Source organism: Leptonychotes weddellii, chromosome 6 (assembly GCF_054177405.1).
Source record: "Leptonychotes weddellii isolate Sample4059 chromosome 6, ASM5417740v2, whole genome shotgun sequence".
Classification (NCBI taxonomy): domain Eukaryota; kingdom Metazoa; phylum Chordata; class Mammalia; order Carnivora; family Phocidae; genus Leptonychotes; species Leptonychotes weddellii.
The window spans coordinates 132,187,289-132,214,101 of NC_138374.1; the positions used below are offsets into that span (position 1 = coordinate 132,187,289).

Sequence of the window (26,813 nt, forward strand, 5' to 3'; positions counted from 1 at the left end):
AAGATACAAGTTTCTTGCTGGATTTAGATAAACCTGACCTCAATGGACAAATTATTTGGTCACGGGAGAGAAAAATGGCAGCTCCTTAAGGAAACAGAGTAAGTGACTACCAGGTGCCTGGCTCTATGCTATCCTAGAAGTATGGGAGAGAGAGAGAGAGAGAGAAAACAACAGAGAGAGACACACACAGCCTCAAGAAACAGTAAGTCTAGCAAGTGAAGATGTGTAAAAAATTAGTGATATAAATGAATGAAAATTGTAACAGACATAAAGGAAAACCTGACAAAGTTTAAAAGGGCATTTCAGCTGTAGTTTGGATTGAGACTTGAAAAATGAGTATTTTCCCGTTGAACATACAAAGGAAAAACAGAAACTAAAGGAGGAAACAGGTGTAAACGCATGCAGGTGTGATGTGCCCGGGATCGCTCCAGGATAAAGCTCTGACGAGAAGCAGCAAGAGACAAGGCAGGAGTCTGGATTAAGATGGGTCTTAAAACTCAGGCACAGTTACTTTGTCCTTGAGAGGTGCCATGAGGTTCTCAGTTCATGAAGCCCTTTCTGTTTAGGAAATTCTTCCACTGTGCCCCTTGGCCAAAAAAAAAAAACAACTAATGGACTTAATAATGGACTTAACAGATCCATTATTAAGTAGTTAGATTAAAACAACTTCTTGGGCATTTTTGTCCTAACAATGTGTGTTTAGGAAGAATAACACAAAAACTGAAAGTATTTTTATTCTACTCTTAAATAACCAATTATTAATTGGATGTGTGTACCTACTGGGCAGTGCCCAAGTTCTCAAACTTTGCAGTCAGATTGGACATCACCACCCTCATTTCTTATTCCATAAGAATGTGATACTTATTATCACAGCAAAGGCCAGAAACCCATTTCATCAAGATGTTATCATTGAAAGGAATGCAGTGGGATCTAACTTTGAAACTGTGAGCTACCTTGGGCTAGCAGTTTGCAGTGGTGTCGAAGAGAAAGTCACCAACTCTATGCTTCCCTTGCAAATTTCAGCTATTCCATGGTTCCCCTGTGAGGTCACCAACACACCCCAGCAGCAGTTTGAAAATCCAAAAAAACTGCAAATCAATAACATAATCTAACTTGCAAGTTTAGAACGCCCTGATGCCTTTGGGGGTAGGGGTGGGTAGAGACCAGGAGCCTGGTGAGGTGGTCATCACAAGCTTCTCAGGTAGGAAAGGACAATGCAAACTGCAGCACGGGGGAAGACATGAGAAGAAGCAAAGTTGGGTACATTGATCCTCTGTTCTTGCTAACTAAATGTTATAAAAAAGGAGTGAGGTGCACAAGAGGGAAAACGGAGGGGTTCCAACTATGTGTAGTTAGCGATACCATTTAGGAGAACATGTGTTAAGTATTTTGATAATCTTATTTGAATCTCATTGGTTCCCCTTGCAATCCTATCTTTTATTTCATGCACAAAAAACATTATTTTGAGTGGGTCCATTAGGCTCGGCCAGAATGCCAAAAGGTTAAAAACATCTACTGACTATTGGACATGCAAGTGTGAAATTCAGGAGAAATAAGCAAAATGTAATTAAATGTACATAATGCAGTAAAAGTTGCATGGATGTCTCGATTGTGATTGGAGCTGTGGGTGTAGATACAAGTTTTCAAACAGGAGTAAGAGGCTGAGGATCAAGGGCAGAAGCCCACACTCAAACTTTCTTTCAAATGATTACATTAGAAAGTGTGGTATAGGGGGAACATTCCAGGCTCCAGCACCATACAGAGCACAGCCCAAATTCTGGCTCAGCTGTTTAATCTCAGGACCCTCATGGTTACTTCACCCATAAAGCAGTAATAAAAATATGCACCCAGGGGCGCCTGGGTGGCTCAGTTGTTAAGTGTCTGCCTTCAGCTCAGGTCGTGATCCCAGGGTCCTGGGATCGAGCCCCGCATTGGGCTCCCTGCTCAGCAGGGAGTCTGCTTCTCCTTCTGCCTCTCCCTCTGCTCCCTCTCTCGCTGTGTCTCTGTCAAATAAATAAATAAAATCTTAAAAAAAAAAAAAAAATGCATCCAGAGTTGCCCAAGTGAGGATCAAATGAGATCCCAACCACAGTGATCAGAAATACTACACCCCCTGATGTCCACAAACAAAGCACCAACAGCCGGGAAAACAATAGAAAAATTACATCTTTCAAATGCACCTATTTTGGTTTTATTCCAACTACTTTCAAGGGGCAGAGACATGAATCACTACACAAGTTATTTGAATTATAAGTTAATAAACGTTTACGTTAAATGCATTATCTTACAAAGTAACAACCTATGAGAGGATATAGAACATTATGTGTTGCTTCTGATACTTCTGTTGACTTCAATTTAACTGTTCTCTTTCCAAAGGTAAAATGAAGGCAGTGAGCTGTTTACAGGAAGCCAAGTGACTGTGTCCATCAGGTCGACGTTCTGAACATCCTCTTCTTCAGTTCACCTGTCTTCTGCTCTAACTGAGCACCAGCGTCCTCTGTGGCCTTTTCAATGCCTTCATGGTATTTCTCCAAAGCAGCTTTCAAACTTAGAAATATTTCCTAAGCGGAAAATGAAATGGAGTAAGAATTATCCCGTGCATCAACCTAAACTGATAAGAGTTACAAGAATTCTAACCATCTCGTTAACATTTATTAACAACATTTTAAAGCCTAAATGATCTCATGCGCACACCCATGCACACACACACGGACCTACTCGTTTTAAAAAATTCCTTCTTCAGGCGGAACAGACACATCAAAGAGGTCTGCTGCTTAGAAAGAACAGAGCAGAGAGACATGCAACAAAGACTTGGATTTGAAGATATGAAGAATGTATTTGTAATTGTCAAGGAAAAGCTTTTACTTTGGAGCTTTTCATCTCCAGGCAAGTCCCTGGGTTACTCGGGACAACTAGACCCTCTGTGTCTGGCCCCAATCACCAATGAAAGATAGGTCAACAGATTTTTTTTTTTTAAAGATTTTTTACTTATTTATCTGAGAGAGAGAATGGGAGACAGATAGCATGAGAGGGGAAGGGTCAGAGGGAGAAGCAGACCCCCCACTGAGCAGGGAGCCCAATGTGGGACTCGATCCCGGGACTCCAGAATCATGACCTGAGCCGAAGGCAGTTGCTTAACCAACTGAGCCACCCAGGCGCCCAGGTCAACAGATTTCATAAGTCATCTGTATGACTGAAAAATACACATGTTAGAGACACTTTAATAAACTTATCGGGTAATTCTACTATAAGCAATAATAAGTTTTCATATAAACCTATGTGGATGTGCTAAGAATTAAGAAAAAAATGAGAGAACAATGTTTATAGATGGAATAAAATAATAAAAGAAGCCAGTTGGCCTGCAAACACTCACACTCATCCAGTAAAATTTTGATCCTTGTATTATTCATTTTTCTTGAACAAAACAATTCTCAAATCCAGACACAAGAAGTGGTATTCTAAGTTGATGGTTTTTCATCACTGAAATAAAACAGCAGTTCTCTTCCAGTGGGAGGAAGTAGTAGTAAATGGGTACAGATGTTCTCAATTTTAATCATCCCTGCCATTAAATTTTTCTTAAACCTATAGTTTGGTACTACTTACCTTAGTTTAAATTTTAGTGTAGATACTATCTGATTTTGAACAAACTATATGGATTATAATTTAATATATTACAATTCATAGTGTTTCATAAAAGAATGAAACTATTTCCAGACTCTGTCATCTATGCAAATTTGAGAGCTATTGCTCAAGATTCAGTGAATATAAACAGATGCTTAAGGCTAAACACTTTCCAAAAATCCAAACACAGATACTTATTAAATCCTAATACAAAAATAAAAGAGTCTATTTAGATTTCTAAGATCTAATTGGGCATCAAATTACTACAACTATGATGGAATACGAATCATTAAGAAAATAAACATTTTTGAAAGCTTTATTTCTTCAATCTTAAAGGAAAAACAAGGTGAAATTAGTTGCTAGCTTGTGTAAACACCATTTAAAAAAAAAAAAAACTCAGCACATTCAGCAGCTATAGATCAATTTAACTTCCTAGTTCCATAGGAGTGTATATTTATTCTTACTAAAAAGGAAGCTGAATAAATTTGGTAGAAAGACAGTACTCATAAGAAACTATTAAGACTAAGTGTGGTTAAATAAAGATACACAATCTGAATATCTGAACCAACCACTTCAACACACCTAAAGAAACCATTTCCTTCCAAGAACAAAGATACTCTCATGGAGGAACCAAACCCCGCAGGTCGAGCCACGATATATGACATGTTAAAGCCCACTCCAGGGGTGCCTGGGTGGCTCGGGGTGGGGGTTGAGCATCCGACTCTTGATCTCAGCTCAGGTCTTGATCTCAGGGTCATGAGTTTGAGCCCCATGTTGGGCTCCACGCTGGATATGGAGCCTACTTAAAAAAAAAAAAAAAGCCCACTCCAGGGCACATCAACAGAAGGCAGCAAGCACACATTTGAAGTAACAAGGCAACCCTCAGAGGATGTTAATGGCAACAAGCACAGCCCTCACAAATGCTATTTCAGTTTCCAATTAAATTCTGTATCCAAGTGGAACTTTAGATTATTAATCCACATCTAACCCACAAAATAAGTACATCTTACGGTGATGACTTCACTAAGGTGAAATATTTCTAAATTCAGTCTGGTTCTGTGGTGTCTCTGTGGTAACCACCAGGTGCCTGTGGCTAGAAAACTGACATTTAAATACCTCCGGGCTCCTGAGCTGCTGCCCAGACACAGGCACCCAGTGGCTACCGTACGGAACAGGACAGAAGAGCATCCCCATCATTGCAGAAAGTTCTACTGGCCGGCACTGGTCCAGGGAACCGTCTCACTTTCACATCAGATAAATTGCAGAGGACAGTTGACCCTTGAGCAACATGGGTTTGAACTGCACGGGTCCACTTATACACAGATTTTTATACAGTATGGGATTATAAATGTATTTTCTCTTCCTCATGATTTTCTTCCTAACATTTTCTTTTCTCTGGCCTACATAATGTAAGAATACAGTACACAATATATATAGCATACAGAATACGTGTTAATTGGCTGTTTATCTTACCAGTAGGCTATTAGTCAATAGCAGGCTATTAGTAGTTAAGGTTTTAGCAAGTAAGAAGTTACATGTGGATTTTCAACTGCATGCGGTTGGCACCCTGAGTCCCTGGGTTGTTCAAGGTTCAATCGTATATAATATACATGGGGTTTCACAGCCAATCATTACCCAACAAGTACATATTTAATTCATCAACAAAATACATTATTGAGTACCTTCTAGAAGTAGCACTGTGCATAAGTACACTAGAAAATGCAGATGTGCTTTCTACCCTGAAGGAACATATAATCCAGACCAGACTGGACACCAAGCGCTTACAGGATGGCTAAGTTTTGTACTATATTTTAAATTTTAAATATTATTTCATTATAATTAATTTAAATGTAAATATAAATAGCCATATGTTGCCAGTAGCTACCCCACTGGACAGCACAAATCCAGATTATCTGGAATCAACTAAAAGCACTATAGTAGTATTTGAGAGAGAGAGATCGAAGATACGTCACAGGAATCAGAGACTATACTTTCTAGTAAATTGTAAATAACTGAAATGATTAGCTTAGATCTAAAGCTTTAAAAGTCCTAGAAGGCAGGGATCATGTCTTCCTTATTCACTACTGACTCCAAGTCAGGTGGCGCCCCTGGCGCCCAGAAGAGGCACAGGCCATAGGTGAACAAGGGACTGAGGGAATGCACCACAGGGAAACCGGGAGCTCCCATTTTAAGCAGGAAAGTATAGCAACAGGGATAGTTTAGCAGGATAAATTTGGCAGTACTTAGTATTCAGGGTAGATCTGGTGCAGAGAATCTCAAGTCAAGGAAGAAATTTAGCAGATTTTTGCCACAATCCATGAGCATTACAAAATTAGGTGACAGAAGCAGAACAGAAAGGGGTTGTGATGAACAGTATCAATGACATTTAAAAAAATCTGAACACTAACCAGGTGCTTGTCTGGATGTCAGGATTATCTACAGAAAGTCCAAAATTTCAACTCCTTGCGATGGAAAAATGATGATGCCATCAAAGCATAAGAAGGAATTTGTGAAGAAATGGAGTAAAAGGGAAAGAGAGAGAGGCAGAGGGGAAGGAGAGAGACAGTGAGGAGGAGAGATGCTGCAAGCTGCTAGAAATCATTCTATAAATGTTATTCTTGTTGTGATGAGCGAGCCCACTGAAAACATCCGGCAGGCAGCTCCACTAAGGAGCAGGGATGGGGTGACTGGACAGAACAGGACACCGGTTTAGAAAGCAATCTAAATAAAGGTGTTAACTGAAAGCAGCAGAGATAAGGATCTCTGGGAAAGAATATTTAATGAAAAAAGGGATGTGAAGATCATTAGGATCTCAGAGAAACTGCACCCAGAACAAATGGGCAACTGTAGCCTGTCTTTTCCTTCTCATGGAGGGTGATTATGAAGGAAGCTAAAAGGAGCTCTTTGGAAAAATGCATCATGATCCGCCATAGGATTTAGACTCTCCCATGCTGCTCAGGACACATGGGTATCACAATGCAGACTGGGAAAAGCTACAACAACTTAGCAACTTCAACAACTGTATCCAAAGTTCTGCTCAGTGGCTCTATGCCACTCTGAAGGAAGAAATATCTACTGTAGCAAAGGGCCCAATTCTACTCAACATTTTTATTTTGGAGAATATGCATGTTGATCAAATGTGCAGGTGGTGCTAAGCCATGAAATAAATGTGAATGATACAAAGATTTAAAATGACCTTGATACTTTGACATCTGCATAGAAGTAAATAGATGGAAGCCTTAACGAAATACTAGTAAAATTCTGGCTTAAAAGTCCCATGAAATGGTTGCATTCATGTACGGGGAAGCAATTTAACTAGGCAGAACTACATGCGGAACGGATAGGGGTCATTTAATTGATCAGCAGCTCCATATGAGCTAAGGGCGAGATGCTGCTGCTAAAAATCCAAGCCAGTATTACACTTCAGTAACAGAAGCATTGTGCTTTGGGACTGGTCCCAGCATTACCTAGAAGGCTATGTTTAGTCCTGGGTCCTACATTTTACACAGAATAATGACAAACAGGAAACAGAGGGGAGAAGACAGTAAACAGGACAGTAATTAATCTGAAAATTAAGCTATATAAAGAATGGCTGGAAAACTGGGGCTCATTAACCCAGATGAGAAGGCTGGAGGAACCCATGATCATTATCCTCAAATGTCTGAAGTGATATTAAGCAGAGGATGATACAGATTTGTTCCAGAGAGATCTTGGTTCACTTGAGTACAGAAATTATATTTTAAATTCGAATTAACATTTTAACCACTAAAGCGGTCCTAGCAGAACAGCGTGGGTGGTTATGAGCTCGATGATATTGAAAACAATGAAGCAGAACCTATCAATGGTTCTCAAAAGCCACAGTAAAAAATTCCAGTTCATGAACCCCGTTGCTGATGATTCTAATTCAGGACATTTGAGGGGGGGGTTTGTTTGTTCATTTTTGAATTCTAATACGCAGCTGGTTTTAAGAAACACCATGCTAGATGACCATCCGAGTTTACGAATATTGATGAAAAACTACTACATATAAGGTGCCATTCCAGGCATGGTTTGACAGGACATACTAAGGTAGAAAATACATGATTGCTACTGTTGAGAAACAACATGTTCTTGGAGAGACAGACAGACACTAAACACAGTGACGTGAGGCCGGAAGGGGCACCTTTACGACTGATGGGCTGGAAGTGCTGAGGCACATGGTAGCTGGTTCGCTAACTGGGCCTGACCATGTGATAACAAATAAATATTCACTGATTGGGGCGCCTGGGTGGCTCAGTCGTTGGGCGTCTGCCTTTGGCTCAGGTCATGGTCCCAGGGTCCTGGGATCGAGCCCCGCATCGGGCTCCCTGCTCCGCAGGAAGCCTGCTTCTCCCTCTCCCGCTCCCCCTGCTTGTGTTCCTTCTCTCGCTGTCTCTGTCAAAAAATAAAATCTTAAAAAAAATATATATATATTCACTGATTGATTGCCCTGATTAAGAAGTGGATTAAATATCTCCTATGATCTTTCTAACCTGCATTCTAGAGAGAAACAGAGAGCTGGGCGTTGGTGAATATCTCGTTCAGGGGCAGGAGAAAGAGAAGCAGTTGAAATGTGGAAAGAAAGGGAAGAACACAGAAAGTCAGGACAGCAGACTGGGCCGACCACAGTAGGGAAGATGGCCATTCTCTTTTCTTTTCCTTCGTTCCGACCGTCCTTCCTTCCTCCCTTCCCAGCAGCCTTGAGACAGCACTTGGGGTACGTCTACGCATGCTTCCATGTACACGGGTAGCGATGCCATCTTTCAAGAGGATACAGGTTCCTGAGAACGGGTGAGGGGATTGTCTGCAGTGGCTTTTAGTTTTAGGACTCCTTGCAAATTGGATGTGGGTGGTGGAAGGTAGAGACAGCAAGTATTTAAATATTTCTCAGGTATCAGAGTTTTAGGAAACCTGGATCCAATATGTCAATAAAGTGAAGGTGAAAAAGAATGAGGGGAAAAAAGAAAGAGGCCGTGGGATTTTACACGATAAAAAGTTGTTTTTAGTGATTTCTAGTAGAGCATTTTGGGGCAATCTGGAAGATACAGGTCAAACTTCAAAAGTTAAGAGAAAATGAGGTATAATACATGTATCAGGAATAAACGACTTCTTGGAGACACTGGCAGTTAAGAAAAGGACAGAAAGAGGTAAACATTTGATGTTTGGCGCTGTACTGACATTTTGGAAGGACAAAAATGTAGACGATGTCTGTCCTCATTAAACTTAGAACTGTTTATGAAACAATAAAATAAATACACTGAAACAAGCCAAGAATAGAAGCAGCAAGTAACGTTAGGCAATTATGATAAAGATATCATGAAAATTCTCATCACATAGGGACCACCCTCAGCTATTCTGTTCAGGTAATAGCTCAAACACATTTAACAATGATGGTGAGAAATATTTTTTTTTTAATATTTTATTTATTTATTTGTCAGAGAGAGGGAACACAAGCAGGGAGAGTGGGAGAGGGAGAAGCAGGCTCTGATCCCAGGACCCTGGATCATGACCTGAGCCGAAGGCAGACACTTAACCGACTGAGCCACTCAGGAACCCCTAGAAATATTTCTGAGATCCTTTTATAAGGACGGAAAAATGCAGAAGCTTTTTAAAGGACATTACTTAAAATCACTATCCAAGTTCATCTATCAAAAAAGTTCAGAATGAGCACTGGGTATTATATAGGACTGCTGAATCACTGACCTCTACCTCTGAAACCAATAATACATTATACATTAATTGAATTTAAGTTAAAAAATAAATTAATTTAAAAAAAAATTTCAGAACCTTTATGGAGCATGCACTCTTAAAGCAGAGCACGGATGCTCGGCTAGGTCAGGGGAAAGGACATGGGGGGAAAAATGTACGAAGGAGGCATAAATCCAAACAAACAGTGGTAATGAAAAAGGGGCTGTAAATGGAATCAGAACCAAGGAACTGGGGATCAATCTCTACTTCAGAGAGCCAGCAATATCCTGAACGTGAGGGTGGCAGAGTCGCCACGGTGAGCTGGTGAGACCATTAAAAAGGCACCTGTGGGCACCCACTCACCTGAGACTTCAGCCTCTCCCTCTCAGTGGCATCTTTCAGTTGCTGAATTCCGAATTTGATTTTCTGGATTTCTTGATTAATTGTGGTTACTCGCTCGTAGACAACTCCTCTTTTTTCCTGAACTTTATTGCAATCTCTAAAGGAAAACAGACAGCTAAATTTTAATTCCGCTCAAGCATCTGAAAAGGAAAACATGAAACTCTAATTTTGATTCCAAAGAGATCACGTATATTTGTTTGACAAACCTAAACCGCTTCTCGGGACATACAAGCCAAGAGCTGCAAACCCCAGAGGGTGCTGGAGCCGAGGGCTGTTATTTACGCCAGAGACTAAGGTGACTCCCCCAGCTGTGCTCACGTACGTATTACTGGGAGGAACGTCACTCGGGACAACTTTTGTGCATGGCAGTTTGGCAGCAAATACAAAATCCGCCTGTTCTGCCCTTTGTCTTCATCCGCATGAGGAAGAATAAAGGAAATTTTCACCACGTGCAGACTGAAACAAGGACATCTCATAGACGTATCTGGGGGTGTATTCTAAAAATATATTCTGAGAACTGACGGGAAGAAGGCTCTACCACGGGAACACCCCAGCATGCTGGCTAACAGCCATAAAACCCTTAGTGAAATATTACTTCTTATCTGGATTTTAAAAATAAATAAATAACTAGGACCTTTTCTCAAAACATGGATGCTACAATGCCGGAGCCCAGCTGGACCATAAGATGGACCAGGTGACTCATCTGATGCAGCCCTAGCCCACTCCTCTGAGTGCACTGAAATGGGCAGGGGCACCGAACCCTTTTGGAGAATCCTGCAAAGGATGTGGAAGCGTGATATCTGGAAAGGGAAAAAACTAGGACCTAAAACAGCTCTAAATCTAGACCCAGCATTATAAAATTCATAATTAATTCATCTTTTTTTATTCACCCAAAGGTGGAATACCCTGTTGAAATTATAGGAGTTTCGGGATCTTAGGGGGAAAAATGGACTAGCTTTTCCCAATTATTTTCTAACACATTAAACTGAAAACAAGTTCGTACTCAATCACTGTGCGTTTGTACTGCTTGACATCCTCGTGCTTCTTATTTATTTTGAATTGCGCCGTGGCGAGTTTTTCCTTCTTCACAATCATTAGTCTTTTGAAGGAATTTTCTTCCGTCTTCAATTTCTTCAACTCTGACTCATCACTCTCAATTTGGTCCTCCAAGTTCAGGCTCTATAGTCGACAGGAAGTACTTAAAGTCGAATCAACCAATTAGGATTTATAAACAAAACAAACATCTATTTCCTGGGATGAGCTATAAGAAGATACAATTTGAAGATGAGATAAAACTGTTTCAGGCCTAAGGCCGAGCAGAAGGCGGCAAAGTGTTGGGAGGGGACCACAGCAAGGCACTGGGGACGCTGGGAAGGAACAGGACCCTGGGCAGGGCTACATGAAGGGGGTTTGGGTCTGTATTAAAGTAGGAGGAATAAAGAGAAAAGGGGAAACCCTAGAACCATTAAAAGCAGTGAACCTCAACCTTCTTTTGCTGACTCTGGATGGCAGACAAGGGAGTGTATGGTTGGGATAGAATACCTCAGGTCACCTCGCCTTCTAACCCCTACTTCCCTCAAAAAAAGAAATCCTTTATCAAATGCAGTGTTAGTGATCCTGGGGACAGCGTGGGTTACTATGATCAAGTTAAGAAGTAAAAAAGGATTTTCAAGCTTCTAGCCTGGGAAAATTAATGTTGGCATTCACTCTCCATCTTCAGGGCAGGCACTAAGGGCATAAACTTAAATCGCAGGTACGATGTGAGACCGTAAGTTGGGACTTTGGGCTTACTGGTGAGATCATTTCCAACTGTTAGAACAGGTTTAAAATTCCATTACTTTCCTCCAAAATATACACAGCAACGTGCCATGTTAATTAATCATTTCATCTGAAGGCTAACAGAGGTCTTACCACTGCTGTGTTTCAGTAGAAAACTGTTGTATTGCTCAGCGAACACTGCCACATCTATTATACTCTAGAATGATCCTGCCTTTCTTTAGGAAAAATAGTAACACAAAGTAAAAGCAAAGCCAAGGAACTATAGTAAACTATTCCATAATAAAAACATTAAAATTCCACACAATACAAACCTCTTTTAAGATGCTGGTTAATTTTTCCCTGTTATCTGCCAGGTCCTGTATTTTCTTCTGATATAACTGTACCTCCAGCTGACATGAAGGCAAGCAGTCAACGGAGTCTCTATAGATTTCATACTTTTCCATCACTTCTTGCTTTCAAAGAAAGAAAACATAAAAACCAGTTTGATAGTCTCCTTTATGAAACTGCAGTACCGTCAATTTGTTTGCTCTTAAATAATTTCTGCACTTAATACTGAAAGCTTAAGAGCAGAGAACAATTAAGTTTCTAGGTCAGTAAGAAAGCGCTGTTACTGACATGTGTCTGAGTACATATAATTATGCTTCTTAATTGCCAAATATCCTTACACAAAGGAAAACTGCCACAATTTTACTAAATCACTCACTGAAGTACCTTCCAAAGGTTATTCATGATGATTTGAAAAGAGTTCGCGTCTGCTAATATTCAAACTGCTCCTAATTACTCCTGGGCAAATTGTATTACCAATTATGATCTTCCTATTCATCTGTATAATAACTATTACTACAGCTGATTCTTTTTAAAAGATTAATTCCTCTTCTAAAATTAGAAAATGAACATGTAACAATACGGACTTACTTTTCTTCTCCCCACTAGCCTATCCCACCAACCACCTTCTTAACCAATTGGATTTTGTCTTCAGTGAAATGCTTAATCATATCATTACTCATTTTTGTTGTCTTTTTTCTTACGAATCTGTAACCACTCTGCATCTTTGCATGTTATGGATATAATCCCTTTACCTCTCATATGCATTATAAACATGATCCACAGGTCTCCTTTTCTCTAACTTAATTAAAAAAAAAAAATCTATCCCAGTTCAAGATTATACAAATGTTCTCCTAAAATTTCTAAAATTGTTGAAGTTTTAATCCACACAGAATTTATTTTTGTAAATGGTGCAAGGTATAGACCCAGCTCCCTTTTCTTCTATGTGAACAACCAACTGAACCAGAACTGTTTTTTATTAAATAAACTACACTTTTCTCATAAATACTCAGATCTAGTTTTTGGCTCTCATTTCTGTTCTCGTAATCATTGTCTATTCCTAGGTGATAATTCTTAATTATCAGGAATGACTAGAATAGCAAATTCAGAGGTAAACCAGAAACGTTCTGTTAATTGATGGTTTAAAAGCTCTGCCCGACAAAGGATGCTAACTTGTCTGCCCCCTTCTACTTCTGTCACACCGTGCCTCCATCCATCTCCCACAACAACCCATCATCTTGTTAAACATAAATTACATCATGTTCCAACATCCCCCTTTAAACTAATCAGTGGTGTACCCCTGCCCCTAAAGTAAAATCCCGCTCCCTGAATAATCTGCCTATTGCTTATTTTCCTATGGTCACCTCATGCCACTCCCCTTCTTATGCATGAGGCTTTGTTCCTGGAACATACCTCGCTTCCTTCTACCTCAAAGAATTTGCATATGCTGTTCCCTCCGCCTCCAATGGTCTTCCATGTACAAATTTAGTAGGATAACCACGGTTTATTCTTCAGATGTCAGCATCAATTTCTACTTCCTTCCCCTCTCCACCCCAGATTTCCAAAATTTAAATTAGGCTACCCTCATTATTTCAAAGAACCCTATACTATTTTTTGTTTCTCTTTTTGGTGTTTCTTAAAAAAATATTTTTAGAGCAGTGTTAGGTTCACAGCAGAACTGCACAGAAGGTACAGGGATTTCCCATGTACTTCCTACCCCAACATGTGCACACCCTATACGTATTCATAATATCTAACCTGTAATTATATCACTGATTATAAACTTAATACTTTTCTCCATCATATAAAGTAAGTCTCAGGAGGACAGAGAATTTCTGTTCTGCTCACACAGGGTAAAGTCTCAAAACTTTGTTGCATCATTGAACAAATGTCTTGAAATTGTACTTCTTTTCCCTACACCTACTTTAGAGGAGAGCAACATATCAGAGACAAGGGCAAAAAGCTTAAGAGGAAAAGAAGTGTAGATAAACTGGAAATCACAAAATGAACCCACGATTAAACAAAAGTTGCTAAAAAGAAAAAAATATATAGAAAAGCATTAAAATAAAAAAAAGGAAATTCACCCTGGAATTTTTAAGTTTCTGGACTGTATCTTTCATTTTTTCTTTATAATTCTTTAGCTTCTCTGGAGAATCCACAATTTTTGTTTTCAAACTCTCTTGTACTTCTTTCAAAGAAACTACTGACAATTTTAGTTCATTCTGTTGAGAAAACATATTTATATATTAGATACAGTAACAAAATTGTTAACTTACCATTACAATAATGGAAAAGAACAAAGAAATTGGGTCTGTGCTCTTTGTAGTGGGGGAACAATTAGATTATGATCACCTGCTTATTTGCTCCCTCTTGTCTATGGGCCAAAGACCAAGCCCCTAAAAGCAGGACACTCAAGGTCCTGCACTGTGTACTTCTGTCCTTGCAAGGTCCCCTGCTGCCAGTGCCCCACCATACCTACAGCCTGCTAATACCAGTCCTAGGTTTGAACAGATGCAAGTGATGTCTCTTTGATCAGTACGGTCCTCCTGAATACCATCATCCCAACCCGGTACCGCCTCTGAGTTTCATTAATCCTTGGAAATCCTGCTCCCACTTCCCCTGCATTCCTTCTATGAACAGTACAATCACTGTACATGCAATGCTACAATTATGTACTTAATCTGTGCGGCTGAATTTGACTGAGCAGCTTGGGGTTGTGAGAAGTTATCTTTGTTCTCCCAGAACACAGACAAAGCCATAGCACTGAGCAGGCGCTCAATACATGCCTGCTGAATTAAAACAAATTTCCTTCCTCTCCTGAATTTCAAACCATTTGCGGAATTGAGGTGAAGGGCATCGGAGATTTTTGTGAAAACTTCTCTGCAAGTCTAAAATTATATAAAGATAAAAAATATTCATATGAACTTCCTCCCCAAGTATTAGTTGATAAATTATGTTTACATTGTTTTGAGATACTCTCTATGTATCGATATGGGAAGATCTCCAAGAAATATTAAGTGAAAGAAACAATTATAGATCAACAAACAACACAGGCCCATTTCTAGGAACACTGAATAATGAAACGGCAATAGATAACTGTATGTGTCTATGTAAGCGCATGCAATGTCATGGAAAGGAATGGGAAGGAGCAACCTGTAGGGGAAGCAGGCCCAGAGAAGAGGGCCTTCTGTGTCTGACTCTCTGGCTCTCTCACATACACACACACACACACACACACAGAGGCATGTCATTTGAGTATTTTATAACAGGAATGTATTACTGGATGACTTCTGTAATTTGTCTACAAATTACTTTCAACTAAAAAGAACCACAAATGATCTTACATTTTGATCAACTCAGAGCCCAAAATTGAATGTTTGACACCATATGTCTGTTATTCTAGCAAACGGTCACAATGTCTACTCTACTCTCGCATGCTCTACAAAACCAGAGCCCAACCTCCTTACGACTGACGTTGACTTTTCATCGCATTTCTTCCCTTTATAAGAAGCCTAAACCCGATACTATAATTACAAAACGATTTTGTTTTAAGGTAGATTTAAATGGGACAGAAAAAAATGAATAATAAAATAACCAGGCAATACTACTCAGAAGAAAGCACTTGCTAATAAAAAGAGTGACAGAAAAATACAGGATATATTACACCAAAGTAAATTTCAGGTGGTTCTATATAGCGTGTTAATAGAGAAGCCATAAAAGTACAATGAGACAACCTGGGATTAAAAACATGAGAAATGGGACAGGGTTTTCTATGTATAGAACTAAGCCCACAAACCATAAAGGCAATGTCTATAAATTTACATTAAAAACATAAGCCTTCTAATGGAAAAAAATCACGAATTTAAAAGACAAGTAGTTAATATCCCTAACTCATAAAGTTTCTTTAAAAAAAAAACGAAAGAAGCCAGGAACACACATAGTTTACAAAATAAGACATAACAACAAACCATTGAAGAGGATGTCAAAATCACTAAGAATCAAAAAAATCAAAATGAAAATGAGGTGTTTTTTTCCTATAAAAGCGACAAAGACAGAGAAAGCAAACTAAAAACCTCCCATTTTGGCAAGACAGTAGGGAAAAGAACACTCTCATATTCTATTGGTAGGAATGTAAATGGGTATCTTTTTAGAAGCCAGTTTGGCAAGGTGGGTCAGTTTTAAATGTGCATTCCCTTTAACCCAGAAATCCTACAAGTAGGAATCTGGTCTAAGATGAAAAGCAGCCTGGTACACAGATCTCGGTGTGTGAGTACGTGAGTGGGTGTGCAGCATACACACACTGCTGTCTAGTAGCAGAAACATTAGAAGCCAGTGAATGTCCACCAACAGGACACCAGAAGGATCTACATCAGTGTGACGTACAACCATAAGCAGCCGTTAAGATAATGAGGCTCTATGGTGGCCTGGTAAGTATTCATACTCTTTTGTTCAGTGAAAAAAGGCAGGTTTGTGGCATGAAGAGTCTCACAGCTCTGAGGTAACATTACACATGGCTCTCCGCATAGAGAAATATCGTCTATGCACGCATCAGACTGTGTGGTGAGCCACTGGGTGATTTTCACTCTCCTCACACATTTCCATGTTTCCATTTAAAAAAAAAAAAAAAAAGGTAGTCAGCTATTATATTTAAACTGAAAAAAGTTAAACTAGTTTCATTTTAAGGAAAAAGGGAGAAACATTTACTTTAACAATGCACACAGTTAAAATACTCCTCCACACAAAATATCCAAACCTTAAATGCTGGTTATATGCAAAGACGCTTACCAAACGCTTGGTTTTCTCTGAAATATCAGACTTCTTTTGGGAATTTCCGTCCTGGAGCACTATCTAAGGAAAAACGCCAATAAACTGTTTTCTGTGATGATTCAAAACAGATTTAAATTTAGCCACTCAGTGCGTTCTCATAAAATAAAGGTAAGGAAGGAGAGAAGTTAAATGGATTAGACCAGATATTCTCAAACTTCCTCTGTTTACGATGCCCCCAGGCCAGAAGAAATACCTAACGGTTTCTTTACTAAGTAGGAGAGTCCAAATAACTGCATAAGTATTTACATCCTAAGAACTTAGTAGCCCTTTGAAAAAATTATGCATACAAATTGGAAAAAAATAATGTTTATTTTATTCTTAAATAGCCACAACTACTTCCAAATTGGATGTGTGTACCTATTGGACCCTGCACAAATTCACACACGTTGGAATCAGATTGGACATAGACATTCTCATTTCCTGTTCTGTGAGGTTGTTCACGTAGTATTGGTTTTTCACCACGACAAATGCCAGAACCCAGGCTCACAAAGATATGAATGGAAGGCAATGTGCCTTGAGCTAGGAGTTCAAGCAGGGTACAAGAGATGCTAACAATCACTGTTTCCCATAAAATTTTAAAATATCCCAAAGCCCCTGAAGTCCAGGGTGCCTCCGTACAGTCTGGGAACAGCAAGTTTAGAAAAAGGCAAATCCTAAAAAATTCTAGTCAACAAGAATTGACTAGAACACAAATTGATAACCATGGTTGACAGAAGTATATATCCATTATAAGTAGCACAAATGGGCACAGCAATATACCCTAGATCTTTTGTAACTGAAAGTAACGTGCTCTTACGTCCTCCACAGCCAAAAGAAAAAAAAAACAAAGTTGTTTTTAATTTATGTGAACTGTAAAAATAAAATGAAACCTCGCTCACATGGAGTCGGGAGGCCAGGAGGGGGAGCTCTCACCCCCCATGAAGCCGTGTCAACTCCAAGAAGCCTCATCAACTAGGCCCCTCACCAGGGCAAGAGGTCCACTGAGTCTCTACAGGAAAGCCTCTTCCCCTGCAACTCCCCCAATGAGAAACCATCACCACCCTCGTGCTAGGTTAGTCTTTTCTGAGCCCAAGAAAGGTGGTTCTCTTAGCGTTCTCAAAGTTCCTGCACAGCAATTACTTTGCCGTGCTTTCTGCTTTTATTCCCTAGCTGTGAGCAAAAACAAAACCAAAGTGCCCAAAAAGAAGAATTTTTTGTCATATAATGAATCAGACTCTGTGTTTAGACTCTTGCTTTTCTTCCAAGGACTCTGATTCCAAACAACCCCTCCCAACCTCCTCCTTCTTCTCCATAAAATAACATTTCTCTTCTTTGTTTGTTGGACGAGCCTATGGTTTTTGCTGCAGTTTACTTGTACCAAATTGCAATTCTCTGCTATTCCCAAATAAACCCATTTTTGCTGATAAGATAACTGGCTGTTTAATTTTTAAGGTCAACACAGCTGATACCGTTTTTTGACGAAACTCTTGATTCAGTGACTGCTGCAGCTCCTGAATATCATCTGAAAGCTGTTTGAACTCTGCTTGTTCTTCAACTGGAACAGAACTAAACACAGCAAAATAGATGAAAATAACATATATCAAGTTCTTAACTTTGCAAGGCCAAAATAGTCTCTGTCCTCAAATGACTCAAATGGAAAAAAACAAAACAAAACAAAAAAACTATCTGCTTTCGTGTTTCTGAATTCTCATCCTTCCATGTGACAGAGATTTAAAATAGATGACCTGGCCTCTACAACACAGAAAATAAAGATCAGATGGGCTCCTCAGCCTTCCACCACCGAACCTGCGTATGGACTCATCTGCATTCGTACCTGCCTTTTCTAACTCAGCTCCTAATACAAGAAGCGCAACATTCCCTTCCCTGTTCAGTGCCGGCTCCTGCCTGGCTCCTCTCCTCGCCTCCCTCCCCTGGATCATCCATTCCCTTTGCTCTGCCTGTCCTTCCTAACAGCACCTGCCCATGTAAAAGTCTCTGCCATGCGCACCATTCTCAACTTCTGCTTTTGAGACATGGTACAGAATTATGGTTTTAATGATCATTTCCCTGACTGCTAGTGAGTTTAATAATCTTCACATAGTTAATTAGCTATTTGTATTTATTCCTCTGTAAATCCCCTGTTCTTGGCCTTTGCCCATTTTCCCATTATCCTTTTGCCCTTGGTTTGGAGGAGTTCTTTGTATTTTAGGAATATTACACAGGTTTTCTTACTAGGGACGGTGCTGCTCTGCTGGGTAGGCTGCAGATACCCGCCCCCAGTTTGTCATTTATCTCTTAACTTAGTTTGCACTAAATTTACCTGTGAAATTTTAGTATCTGCCTCCTATTCCCAGTCTTTGCAGCCTACTGCTGTCTCTAAGACAGTCTATACCAGGGCAGGTTAGGAAAGCTCTCCTGTGAAACAAAGAAACTCAAAGCCATCAAGAAATGAGAAGGGATGGGAAATCTTTCTGCTCAAAATCGATCTGGCCAAGAACTCTAACTCCCGAATGACTCTCCAATGTGACCGATGAGGCAAAACAAAACAAAGCTCTCTTAACAGAATTAACTGGCTTTAAGGAAGAAAGAGAGTCCACTTAGTTACTACTCACCTATACAAGATAAATACTTCCAGACATAATTTAGGAGGCAAGTTAATGGCTTTAAACATCTCAGGCTAATTCACTAACAACAAGAATAAGGTAAAAGAATATATTATGTACTAAGAGTTAGAAAGGAGGAGAATGAGTTTTTCTTTTTTTGGAACAGGTAAACTTAAATAGTCTCCTATTTAGTGAGGAAGGTGAAGGAGACTTGAGGTAGACTGCAGGGTTGTCAAATACTACTCATGATTCATTCTGCATCTTGAAATTACATTTATTTTATTTGTAAATCTCCTACTTACTCAAGTCTCTCCAATTTCATTAACGCTTCCTGGTGAGCAGTATTTAACTGGTGCATTTTGTCCAGAGATGATTTCTATTAAAGCAATTTTCATATTAGTGCTTTTCAACACAAACAGTGATGTGTTTAAAAAAAAACATCTACCGGTACACACTGCAAAATGCTTACTCCTCAGCTTTCACTATCAGAAATAAGACATTTTTAAGAGAGAACAGGCATTCATGATGAATTAGGAATTTACTTATTCACGCATAAATGCTGAGTTCTTACCATAGTCAGGCACTGTGCTAAGTGCCAAGAATAATACCCAAGAAGAAGTAGTTATAGTTGGGACTTAAGTAGCTCATTCTCCTTGAAGGGTCAGATACACGCATGTAAGTCTACAAACAACTTGCTACAGGACTAAAAATAATGACATCCAGCCCAACCTGGGTAATGGCTGGGGAGGAGCATCACAGGGCGCTTTGTAAAAATGTCTGAGCTATGTCTTAAAAAATGAGGAGAAATCAACCAAGCAAAATTGTATGTTTCTGTGTGTATATTAGCAAATCTACGTGAAGTTTTGGAGAGTGTGTGATGTTTGGGAAGTATAAGCTTGACATGATTTGTGCAAGGAAGCTTCTATCTATACAGCTCAGTGTTGCTGGAGCTGAAGTTCTAATTATCTGGTGTTACTCTGGCACTTTTCTAAGAATATGATAACCCAAAACTGAGGACAGATGGAAACAAATCACATGAATGACCCATAATCTTTCCAAATTCTCTAAATTGTTGATGAAATGAGTTTCCATCTGTTAAAGTGATTTACTTAGACTGGATCTTATAATGCACTGTTGGGCAAGCATGATAAAACATCATTTTAGGCCATTTTTTAGAAAGCAAACATAAACCTCAAATATCTCAATTAAATAAAGAACACTGCACTATCTATTAAACTCCAAAGGAAAAAAATATGAATTCGTCACTATTTCTCTTCCCTTACATTTCCTAATATAGGAAAAGGAGCCTCAGCTGTAAGATTAGAACAAAAAACCCAGCCTTTCCCTAGTGTTATCCAATAGCGAAGAAAATCTCATTCTGATACATGCTTTCCAGTAACGAAAATCTGCAACTTACATAAATATTAAAATAAATTTGATTCTAACAGCCATCTGACAATTAGGTATCTGTGACAACTATTTCAAAACAGATCAGCACTTTATAAGTGATATTACTGATCTGCTACGTGACTCAAAAATGTTTAAATCTTACATATTGCCAAAGAAATTCCATATATGTCTCACGGCATGCTTCTCTGAAGTGAATGAAGTTGATAATGCCACTTAAAAACCGACTTGTCCGTTTTGCCTCTAAAATAGAAAGCAAGACTCCTTAAGTAAATCTTTGAAACAAATGTAAAAATAAAAATTCATTCTCTCCCACAATATACTCTGCTCATAGCACATAGAATAAAACTGCATGCATGCTATAATGAACCAAAGCGCAAAAAATGTGCTCTAATATAAAGATCAGAATTATCTTTGCATTAATAACTTAAAAAAAAAAAAGTAAATCATTTTTGGTCAAGAGAGAATAATAAGGAACAAATTTACTCTCCCATTTTAAACTAGAAAACCAGATAAAATATACAAGGCAACCAATTTTAGACACCAGACAACAGGCAATACAGGGCAGCCATCCCTAAGAGAAACAAATGAGGTGAACCCTATTAATGCACCAGCCCAGTACTTGGGCGTTTTCAGGCTGTACTGCAAGGAGGGAGAACACAAACAACTCGCGGGTTTTGCTGAGTCACAAAGATCAAGTTTCGAGTTTGGAGAGGTCAAGGCAACTAGAATTTATGAGTTCTAGAGGCCTTGGCCTTTCCCAACTAAACTCTATCTTCCTGACAGCCTCTATAAATATATTCTATAAATATATTCTGTTTGTTCAGGAAGACAGAGCAATGCATCAGCATTAAAAGAGAAGGGGAAGATTTTTTAAAAAGACCCAAATCAAACTTTTGTACTTAAAAAATAAAATATCTGCAAAAATAAATACACTAGGTGGGATTAATAGCAGATCGACCTGACAGATGAATGCATTAGGGACAATGAAGACACAACAATAAAAGCCATCTAAAAGGCCAGAGAGAAAAAATGGATAGAACACCTATGTGCGGAGGGACAACATCAAGGTAGCATAACAAATGTGTAATTGGAGTCCCACAAAAGAGACTGGCAGAAAAAACTTGTATAAAATATCTAAATATTTTCTAAATTTGATGGACACTATAGACATAGTCAAGGAGATGAGTGAGTCTTAGTGGGGGTGGGCAGGGGGAGAGGAACACAACAACAAACGGAAAGAAAATCCCCCAAAAGCACATTATAATAAAACTGCTAAAAACTTTAAAAAAAAAAAAAAAAAAAACTGCTAAAAACTTGTGATAAGGAGAAAGTCTTACAAGCAACTAGACTGGGGGAGAACCAAAAGAAAGTAAGTCCAGGCTAAGTAAGCAAGTGGTTTGGATTATTAACTTTCATGTAGGAATCGTTGCTGATGCCTTAAGGGCTTGGCGCTGAGCACCCTAGCAGATGGGGGACTCTAGGAAGGCTGCATCCTTAGTGAAGAGGTAGATTGGGGCAGGAAAAATTTCTCATGCCAGTGAGGGAAATGACAAAGCTCCTAGTGTCTCCTAGCCTTGTCTCTGGGGAGCAAAGGATCTCTGAGAATTCCAAAGCTTGAACCTACTGCCATAAGGATTTTTAGTTTGAATTAAACTGTATACGTGGTCCAAGAACTCCCAAATTTGGAATTAAAAAGTGATCTTTAGCCAATGATAACCCAGGAACAACTGCCAAAAGCAGAAAGTATCCCAGGAGGGATGTGGCCTCAACCCCAGCAGCAGAAGACCATAGGACGACTCTGCTGAAGACAAGCTTAGATTTATAATCCAAAGGCAGGTGTGCATATGCACGCACACACGCGGAAGACACATCTGTCATCAGTTTGTGGTATGCAGCTAAAGCAGGACGAAAGGAAAATTTATAGCACTAAACACGTATATCAGGAAAGAAGAAAGGTCTCAAATTAACGTCCTCACCTTCTACCTTAAAAAAAAAATACGGGAAAAAAAACAGCAAATCCAAACTACGCGTGGAAAAAAAGAAGGAATAACAATAAGTACAGAAACCAATAGAACAAAAACATAAATAAAATACAGAAAAATCAATGAAACCAAAAGCTGGTTTTTTGAAAAGATAAACAAAATTGATAAGCCTCTGGCCAGACTGGTCCAGGAAAACGACAAGAGTGAAAAAACAAATGACAAATGTCAGAATGAGAGAGGGGACATCACTACTGACCCCAAAGACTGTTAAAGATGATACAGGAAAATTATGAACAACTTTATGTTAATAAATTTTCCAGCTTAAATGAAGTGGATAAATTCCCTGAAAAGGGGAAACACCAAAGCTCACTCAGGGGCGTTGGCAATAAACCACCAGCATTTGATATTATCAGTGTTCTGGATTTGTGCTATTCTAATAGGTGTGTGGTGGTTGGTCAATTGATTTTTGACAAGAAGTGCCAAGGTAATTCAATGGGAAAAGAATAATCTTTTCTGGGGCACCTGGGTGGCTCAGTCGTTAAGCGTCTGCCTTCGGCTCAGGTCATGATCCCAGGGTCTGGGATCGAGCCCTGCGTTGGGCTCCCTGCTCAGCAGGAAGCCTGCTTCTCCCTCTCCCACTCCCCTGCTTGTGTTCCCTCTCTCGCTGTCTCTCTCTGTCTTTCAAATAAATAAATCTTTAAAAAAAAAGAAGAATCTTTTCAATAAGTGGTGCTGAAATAATTTGATAACTATATGCAAAAAAGAAAAAACCTGAACTTTGACCCTGACCTTACATCATGTATAAAAATTCAAGCATTAAATAACAAAAGCTAGAACCATAATATGCTTGGAGTGCCTGAGTGGCTCAGTCAGTTAAGCGTTCAACACTTGATTTTGGCTCAGGTCATGATCTCAGGGCTCTGAGATCTAACCCACAGAACCCCGAGGAGGAGATTCTCCCTCCCTCCTTCTCTTTCCCCCTTCACATGCACACTCTGGCTCTCTCTCTCTTTCTCTCATAAATAAATAACTAATAAATAAAACTATAATGTGCTTAAAATATACGAGTAAAATCTTAGCATCTCTGAAACCAAGATTTCTTAATAGTACACACAAAAAAATGGTTTTATGAATCATTTTTATGAAAAAAAATTGATAAATTAGAGTCTTCAAAATGGAAATATATTTTGCTCTTCAAAAGACAGTTATAATACTAAAAAGTCAAGTAATGGATTGGGAGAAAATATTTGCATAATACATACCTGATAAACTATGTGTTTTTATAATATCTGAAGAAGACTTACAATTCAATAATAAGACAAACAATTAAAAAAAAAAAAAGACAGGGGCGCCTGGCTGCCTCAGTTGGTGGAGCATGTGACTCTTAATCTCGGGATTGTGGGTTTGAGCCCCACATTGCGTGCAGAGATTACGTAAAAAAATTATTCAAAAAGACACTCCACCGAAGAAGATATATGGACAGCAAATAAGCATATGAAAATATGCTGCTATTAGTCATTAGGGAAATGAAAATTAAAACCATGAGATACAGCTATATAGCCACTAGAAGGGCTAAGATTAAAAATTTCCAATATCAAGTCCAGGGGAGGAAATGAAGCAATTGAAACTACAGATGCTGTTGATGGTTATGATGCCGCCACATTAGAAAACAGTTCGGCAGTTTCTTAAAACTTTAAGTGTGTACTTAACACATGAACCAGCATTTCTACTGCTAGGTGTTTACCCAGAGAAGTGAAAACACATGACCTTACGAAGACTTGTAACCTACGTTCAGAGCAGCCTTGCTCATAATGGCCAAAAACTGTAAACATCCAAATGTCTATCAGCTGGTCACTGGGTAAATATACTGCAGTTTATATTTACAATAGACTACTATTCCAAAATAAAAAGAAACAAAGAACTAATAAATGTAACTAACATGGATGAATCTCAAAAGCGTTCTGCTAAGTTAAAGACACCAGACACAAAAGAATACAGACTATTATTTCATTTATATCAAATATCAGACAAGTCAAGAAACTACAGTGACAGAAAGCAAATCAGTGGTTGCCAGGGAAGAGGGGTCGGTAAGAAGTAATCAACTTCAAGGGGACCCGAGGCAACTTTTGTAGGGCTACCGAAATTTCCATACATGATCATGGCAGTGGTTATACAACTATGTGCCTTTGTTAAAATTCTAGTTATACATTTAAAATTGGTGAATTTTTATTTTGTGTAAATTACAGACCAATAACAAAACAAAAAGGTAGAACAGAAAGAGGAAAAAAACATTTTTAAATAGCACATTGAATCTCTTGCAACATAAAATAATTTGATGCATAAATATCAGAGTCAAATGAATTAAGGGACATTTAAATAAAGTTAAGAGAAATTGACATGCTAATATAACATCAAGACTATTCTTATCAGTGCTAAAAGATATTTTCTTCATAGTAAAAAGTAATTGCTACATTTGAGAAAATTGGTGTGATGAATCCACTATGCAGTAACACAGCTTGTATATTACTCATATCCGTGTTTTCAAATTTACAGGATATCTTTTAAATGTAAGGAGTTAAGAAAAATGGATCAGAAAAACAGCTTTCCTATGGACCTACAAAGGAAAACAATTCCAGTAAAAGGATATAAAAAAATTCATCCTTAAAAATGGGATAAACTTTCTAAAACCAATTATCTGTAGTTTTTATTTTTACACTTATTGACAGAGAAGTAAAATATTAAAGTCAGACATTAAAAATTGTTTTAAATTCTCACTTACTTGGATATAGAATATCAGCAATCTCAAAGTCATTCACCCGACAGATGGGCAGAAATGAATCCCTTAAAGATGAAGTGGAGAAAGAATATTTTAAGTTATATATAAACCATATAATATAAACATTTTATTTTCCAAGAGATTTCTGGATATGTTTCTCAATGTCCAAAGACCAAGTCAGAAGTCAACTACCACGCATAATCCTGTAGCACAGAAATCTATGTTTTCTGTACACTACACAAGTATTCAAGCAATACCAAGGTAAAGTTATAAATTCTAATAAACAACACACACTTTTGGAGGTACTAGGACTCTTTAAAAACTCAAAACCTCCAAACAATTTTAGATTCACAACATCTTAAAACCCCACTGAAAGCAGAATTGATAGTGCCACAGAGGGAAGCAGTTAGTTCTATTTGAAGAAGTCTACAATTTTCAATGTACTGATGGAGTGGAGAGGGAGATGATAGAAATTCTCCAAGAAAATCCTGTCATTAAGAAAGCTTAATGCAGGCGCCTGGGTGGCTCAGTTGGTTAAGCAGCTGCCTTCGGCTCAGGCCATGATCCTGGAATCCCAGGATCGAGTTCCGCATCCAGCTCCCTGCTTGGCGGGGGTCTGCTTCTCCCTCTGAGCTCTCCCCTCTCATGCTCTCTCTCTCTCTCACACACAAATAATAAAATCTCAAAAAAAAAAAAAAAAAGAAAGCTTAATGTAATGAAAAAATAAATGTATGTAGTCTCAGAAAATAAAACCACTTTACTCACAGATGAATAAATAAATTGCTGACCGGTAAGAAGCCTTCCATGATATGTGGATACATGACTTCTGAGTTCACTGGCATCTAAATGTAATATATCACAAAATCTAAGTTACACATTGATTAGACAAAATGAGAAAAGTCTTCAACCTCAAAATAACTTTTTTTTTTAAGTAGGCTCCATACCCAATGCGGGGCTTGAATTCATGACCCCTAGGTCAAGAGTCATATGCTCCATTGAGCCAACCTCGTGCCCCCTGTTAATCATAAATTAAGATCAAAATAACCTTATTATCATTAAATGTTTAAAACTTAGTAAACAATAACGATCCTGGCACAAAACTAGAGTTGTTACTAATAATGCTAGGTTCACAGCAGGTCCTCAGTAAAGATTTTTTAAATGAATGAATGAAGGGGTCAAGTCAGCATTTACTAAATCAGGAGCTATGCTCAGCATTTTACATGTATTCTTCTTTAATTTTCATAACTACCTAAAACAGTGTGCTATCCCTATTTTATACACAAAGAAAGTAAGCCTTAGCAAGGTTTCATAGCAAATATGTGGCAAAGCCTTTGATTTTTAAACAATATGTTATCATATTGGTGAGATTCTAAAGATAGTACATTTTTAGTAAAACTTCAGATC

The 26,813-nt window shown here is 38.6% G+C and overlaps 1 protein-coding gene across 1 annotated transcript in view; it reads right to left on the bottom strand.

The window, feature by feature from the left end:
* Positions 1–2,168: 2,168 nt before the first annotated feature.
* The window catches only part of NUF2 (NUF2 component of NDC80 kinetochore complex), a 30,146-nt gene continuing 5,501 nt past the window's right edge, over positions 2,169–26,813 (bottom strand). The window contains exons 4-14 of the mRNA XM_006734512.3: positions 26,175–26,251; positions 25,413–25,474; positions 20,794–20,891; positions 19,544–19,617; positions 18,108–18,204; positions 16,618–16,680; positions 13,917–14,054; positions 11,820–11,960; positions 10,733–10,908; positions 9,691–9,826; positions 2,169–2,561 (exon numbers count right to left, since the gene is read on the bottom strand). Coding sequence (XP_006734575.1) covers positions 2,427–2,561; positions 9,691–9,826; positions 10,733–10,908; positions 11,820–11,960; positions 13,917–14,054; positions 16,618–16,680; positions 18,108–18,204; positions 19,544–19,617; positions 20,794–20,891; positions 25,413–25,474; positions 26,175–26,251 — 1,197 coding nt within the window. The 3' untranslated portion in view covers positions 2,169–2,426. The remainder of the gene's footprint in view (positions 2,562–9,690; positions 9,827–10,732; positions 10,909–11,819; positions 11,961–13,916; positions 14,055–16,617; positions 16,681–18,107; positions 18,205–19,543; positions 19,618–20,793; positions 20,892–25,412; positions 25,475–26,174; positions 26,252–26,813) is intronic.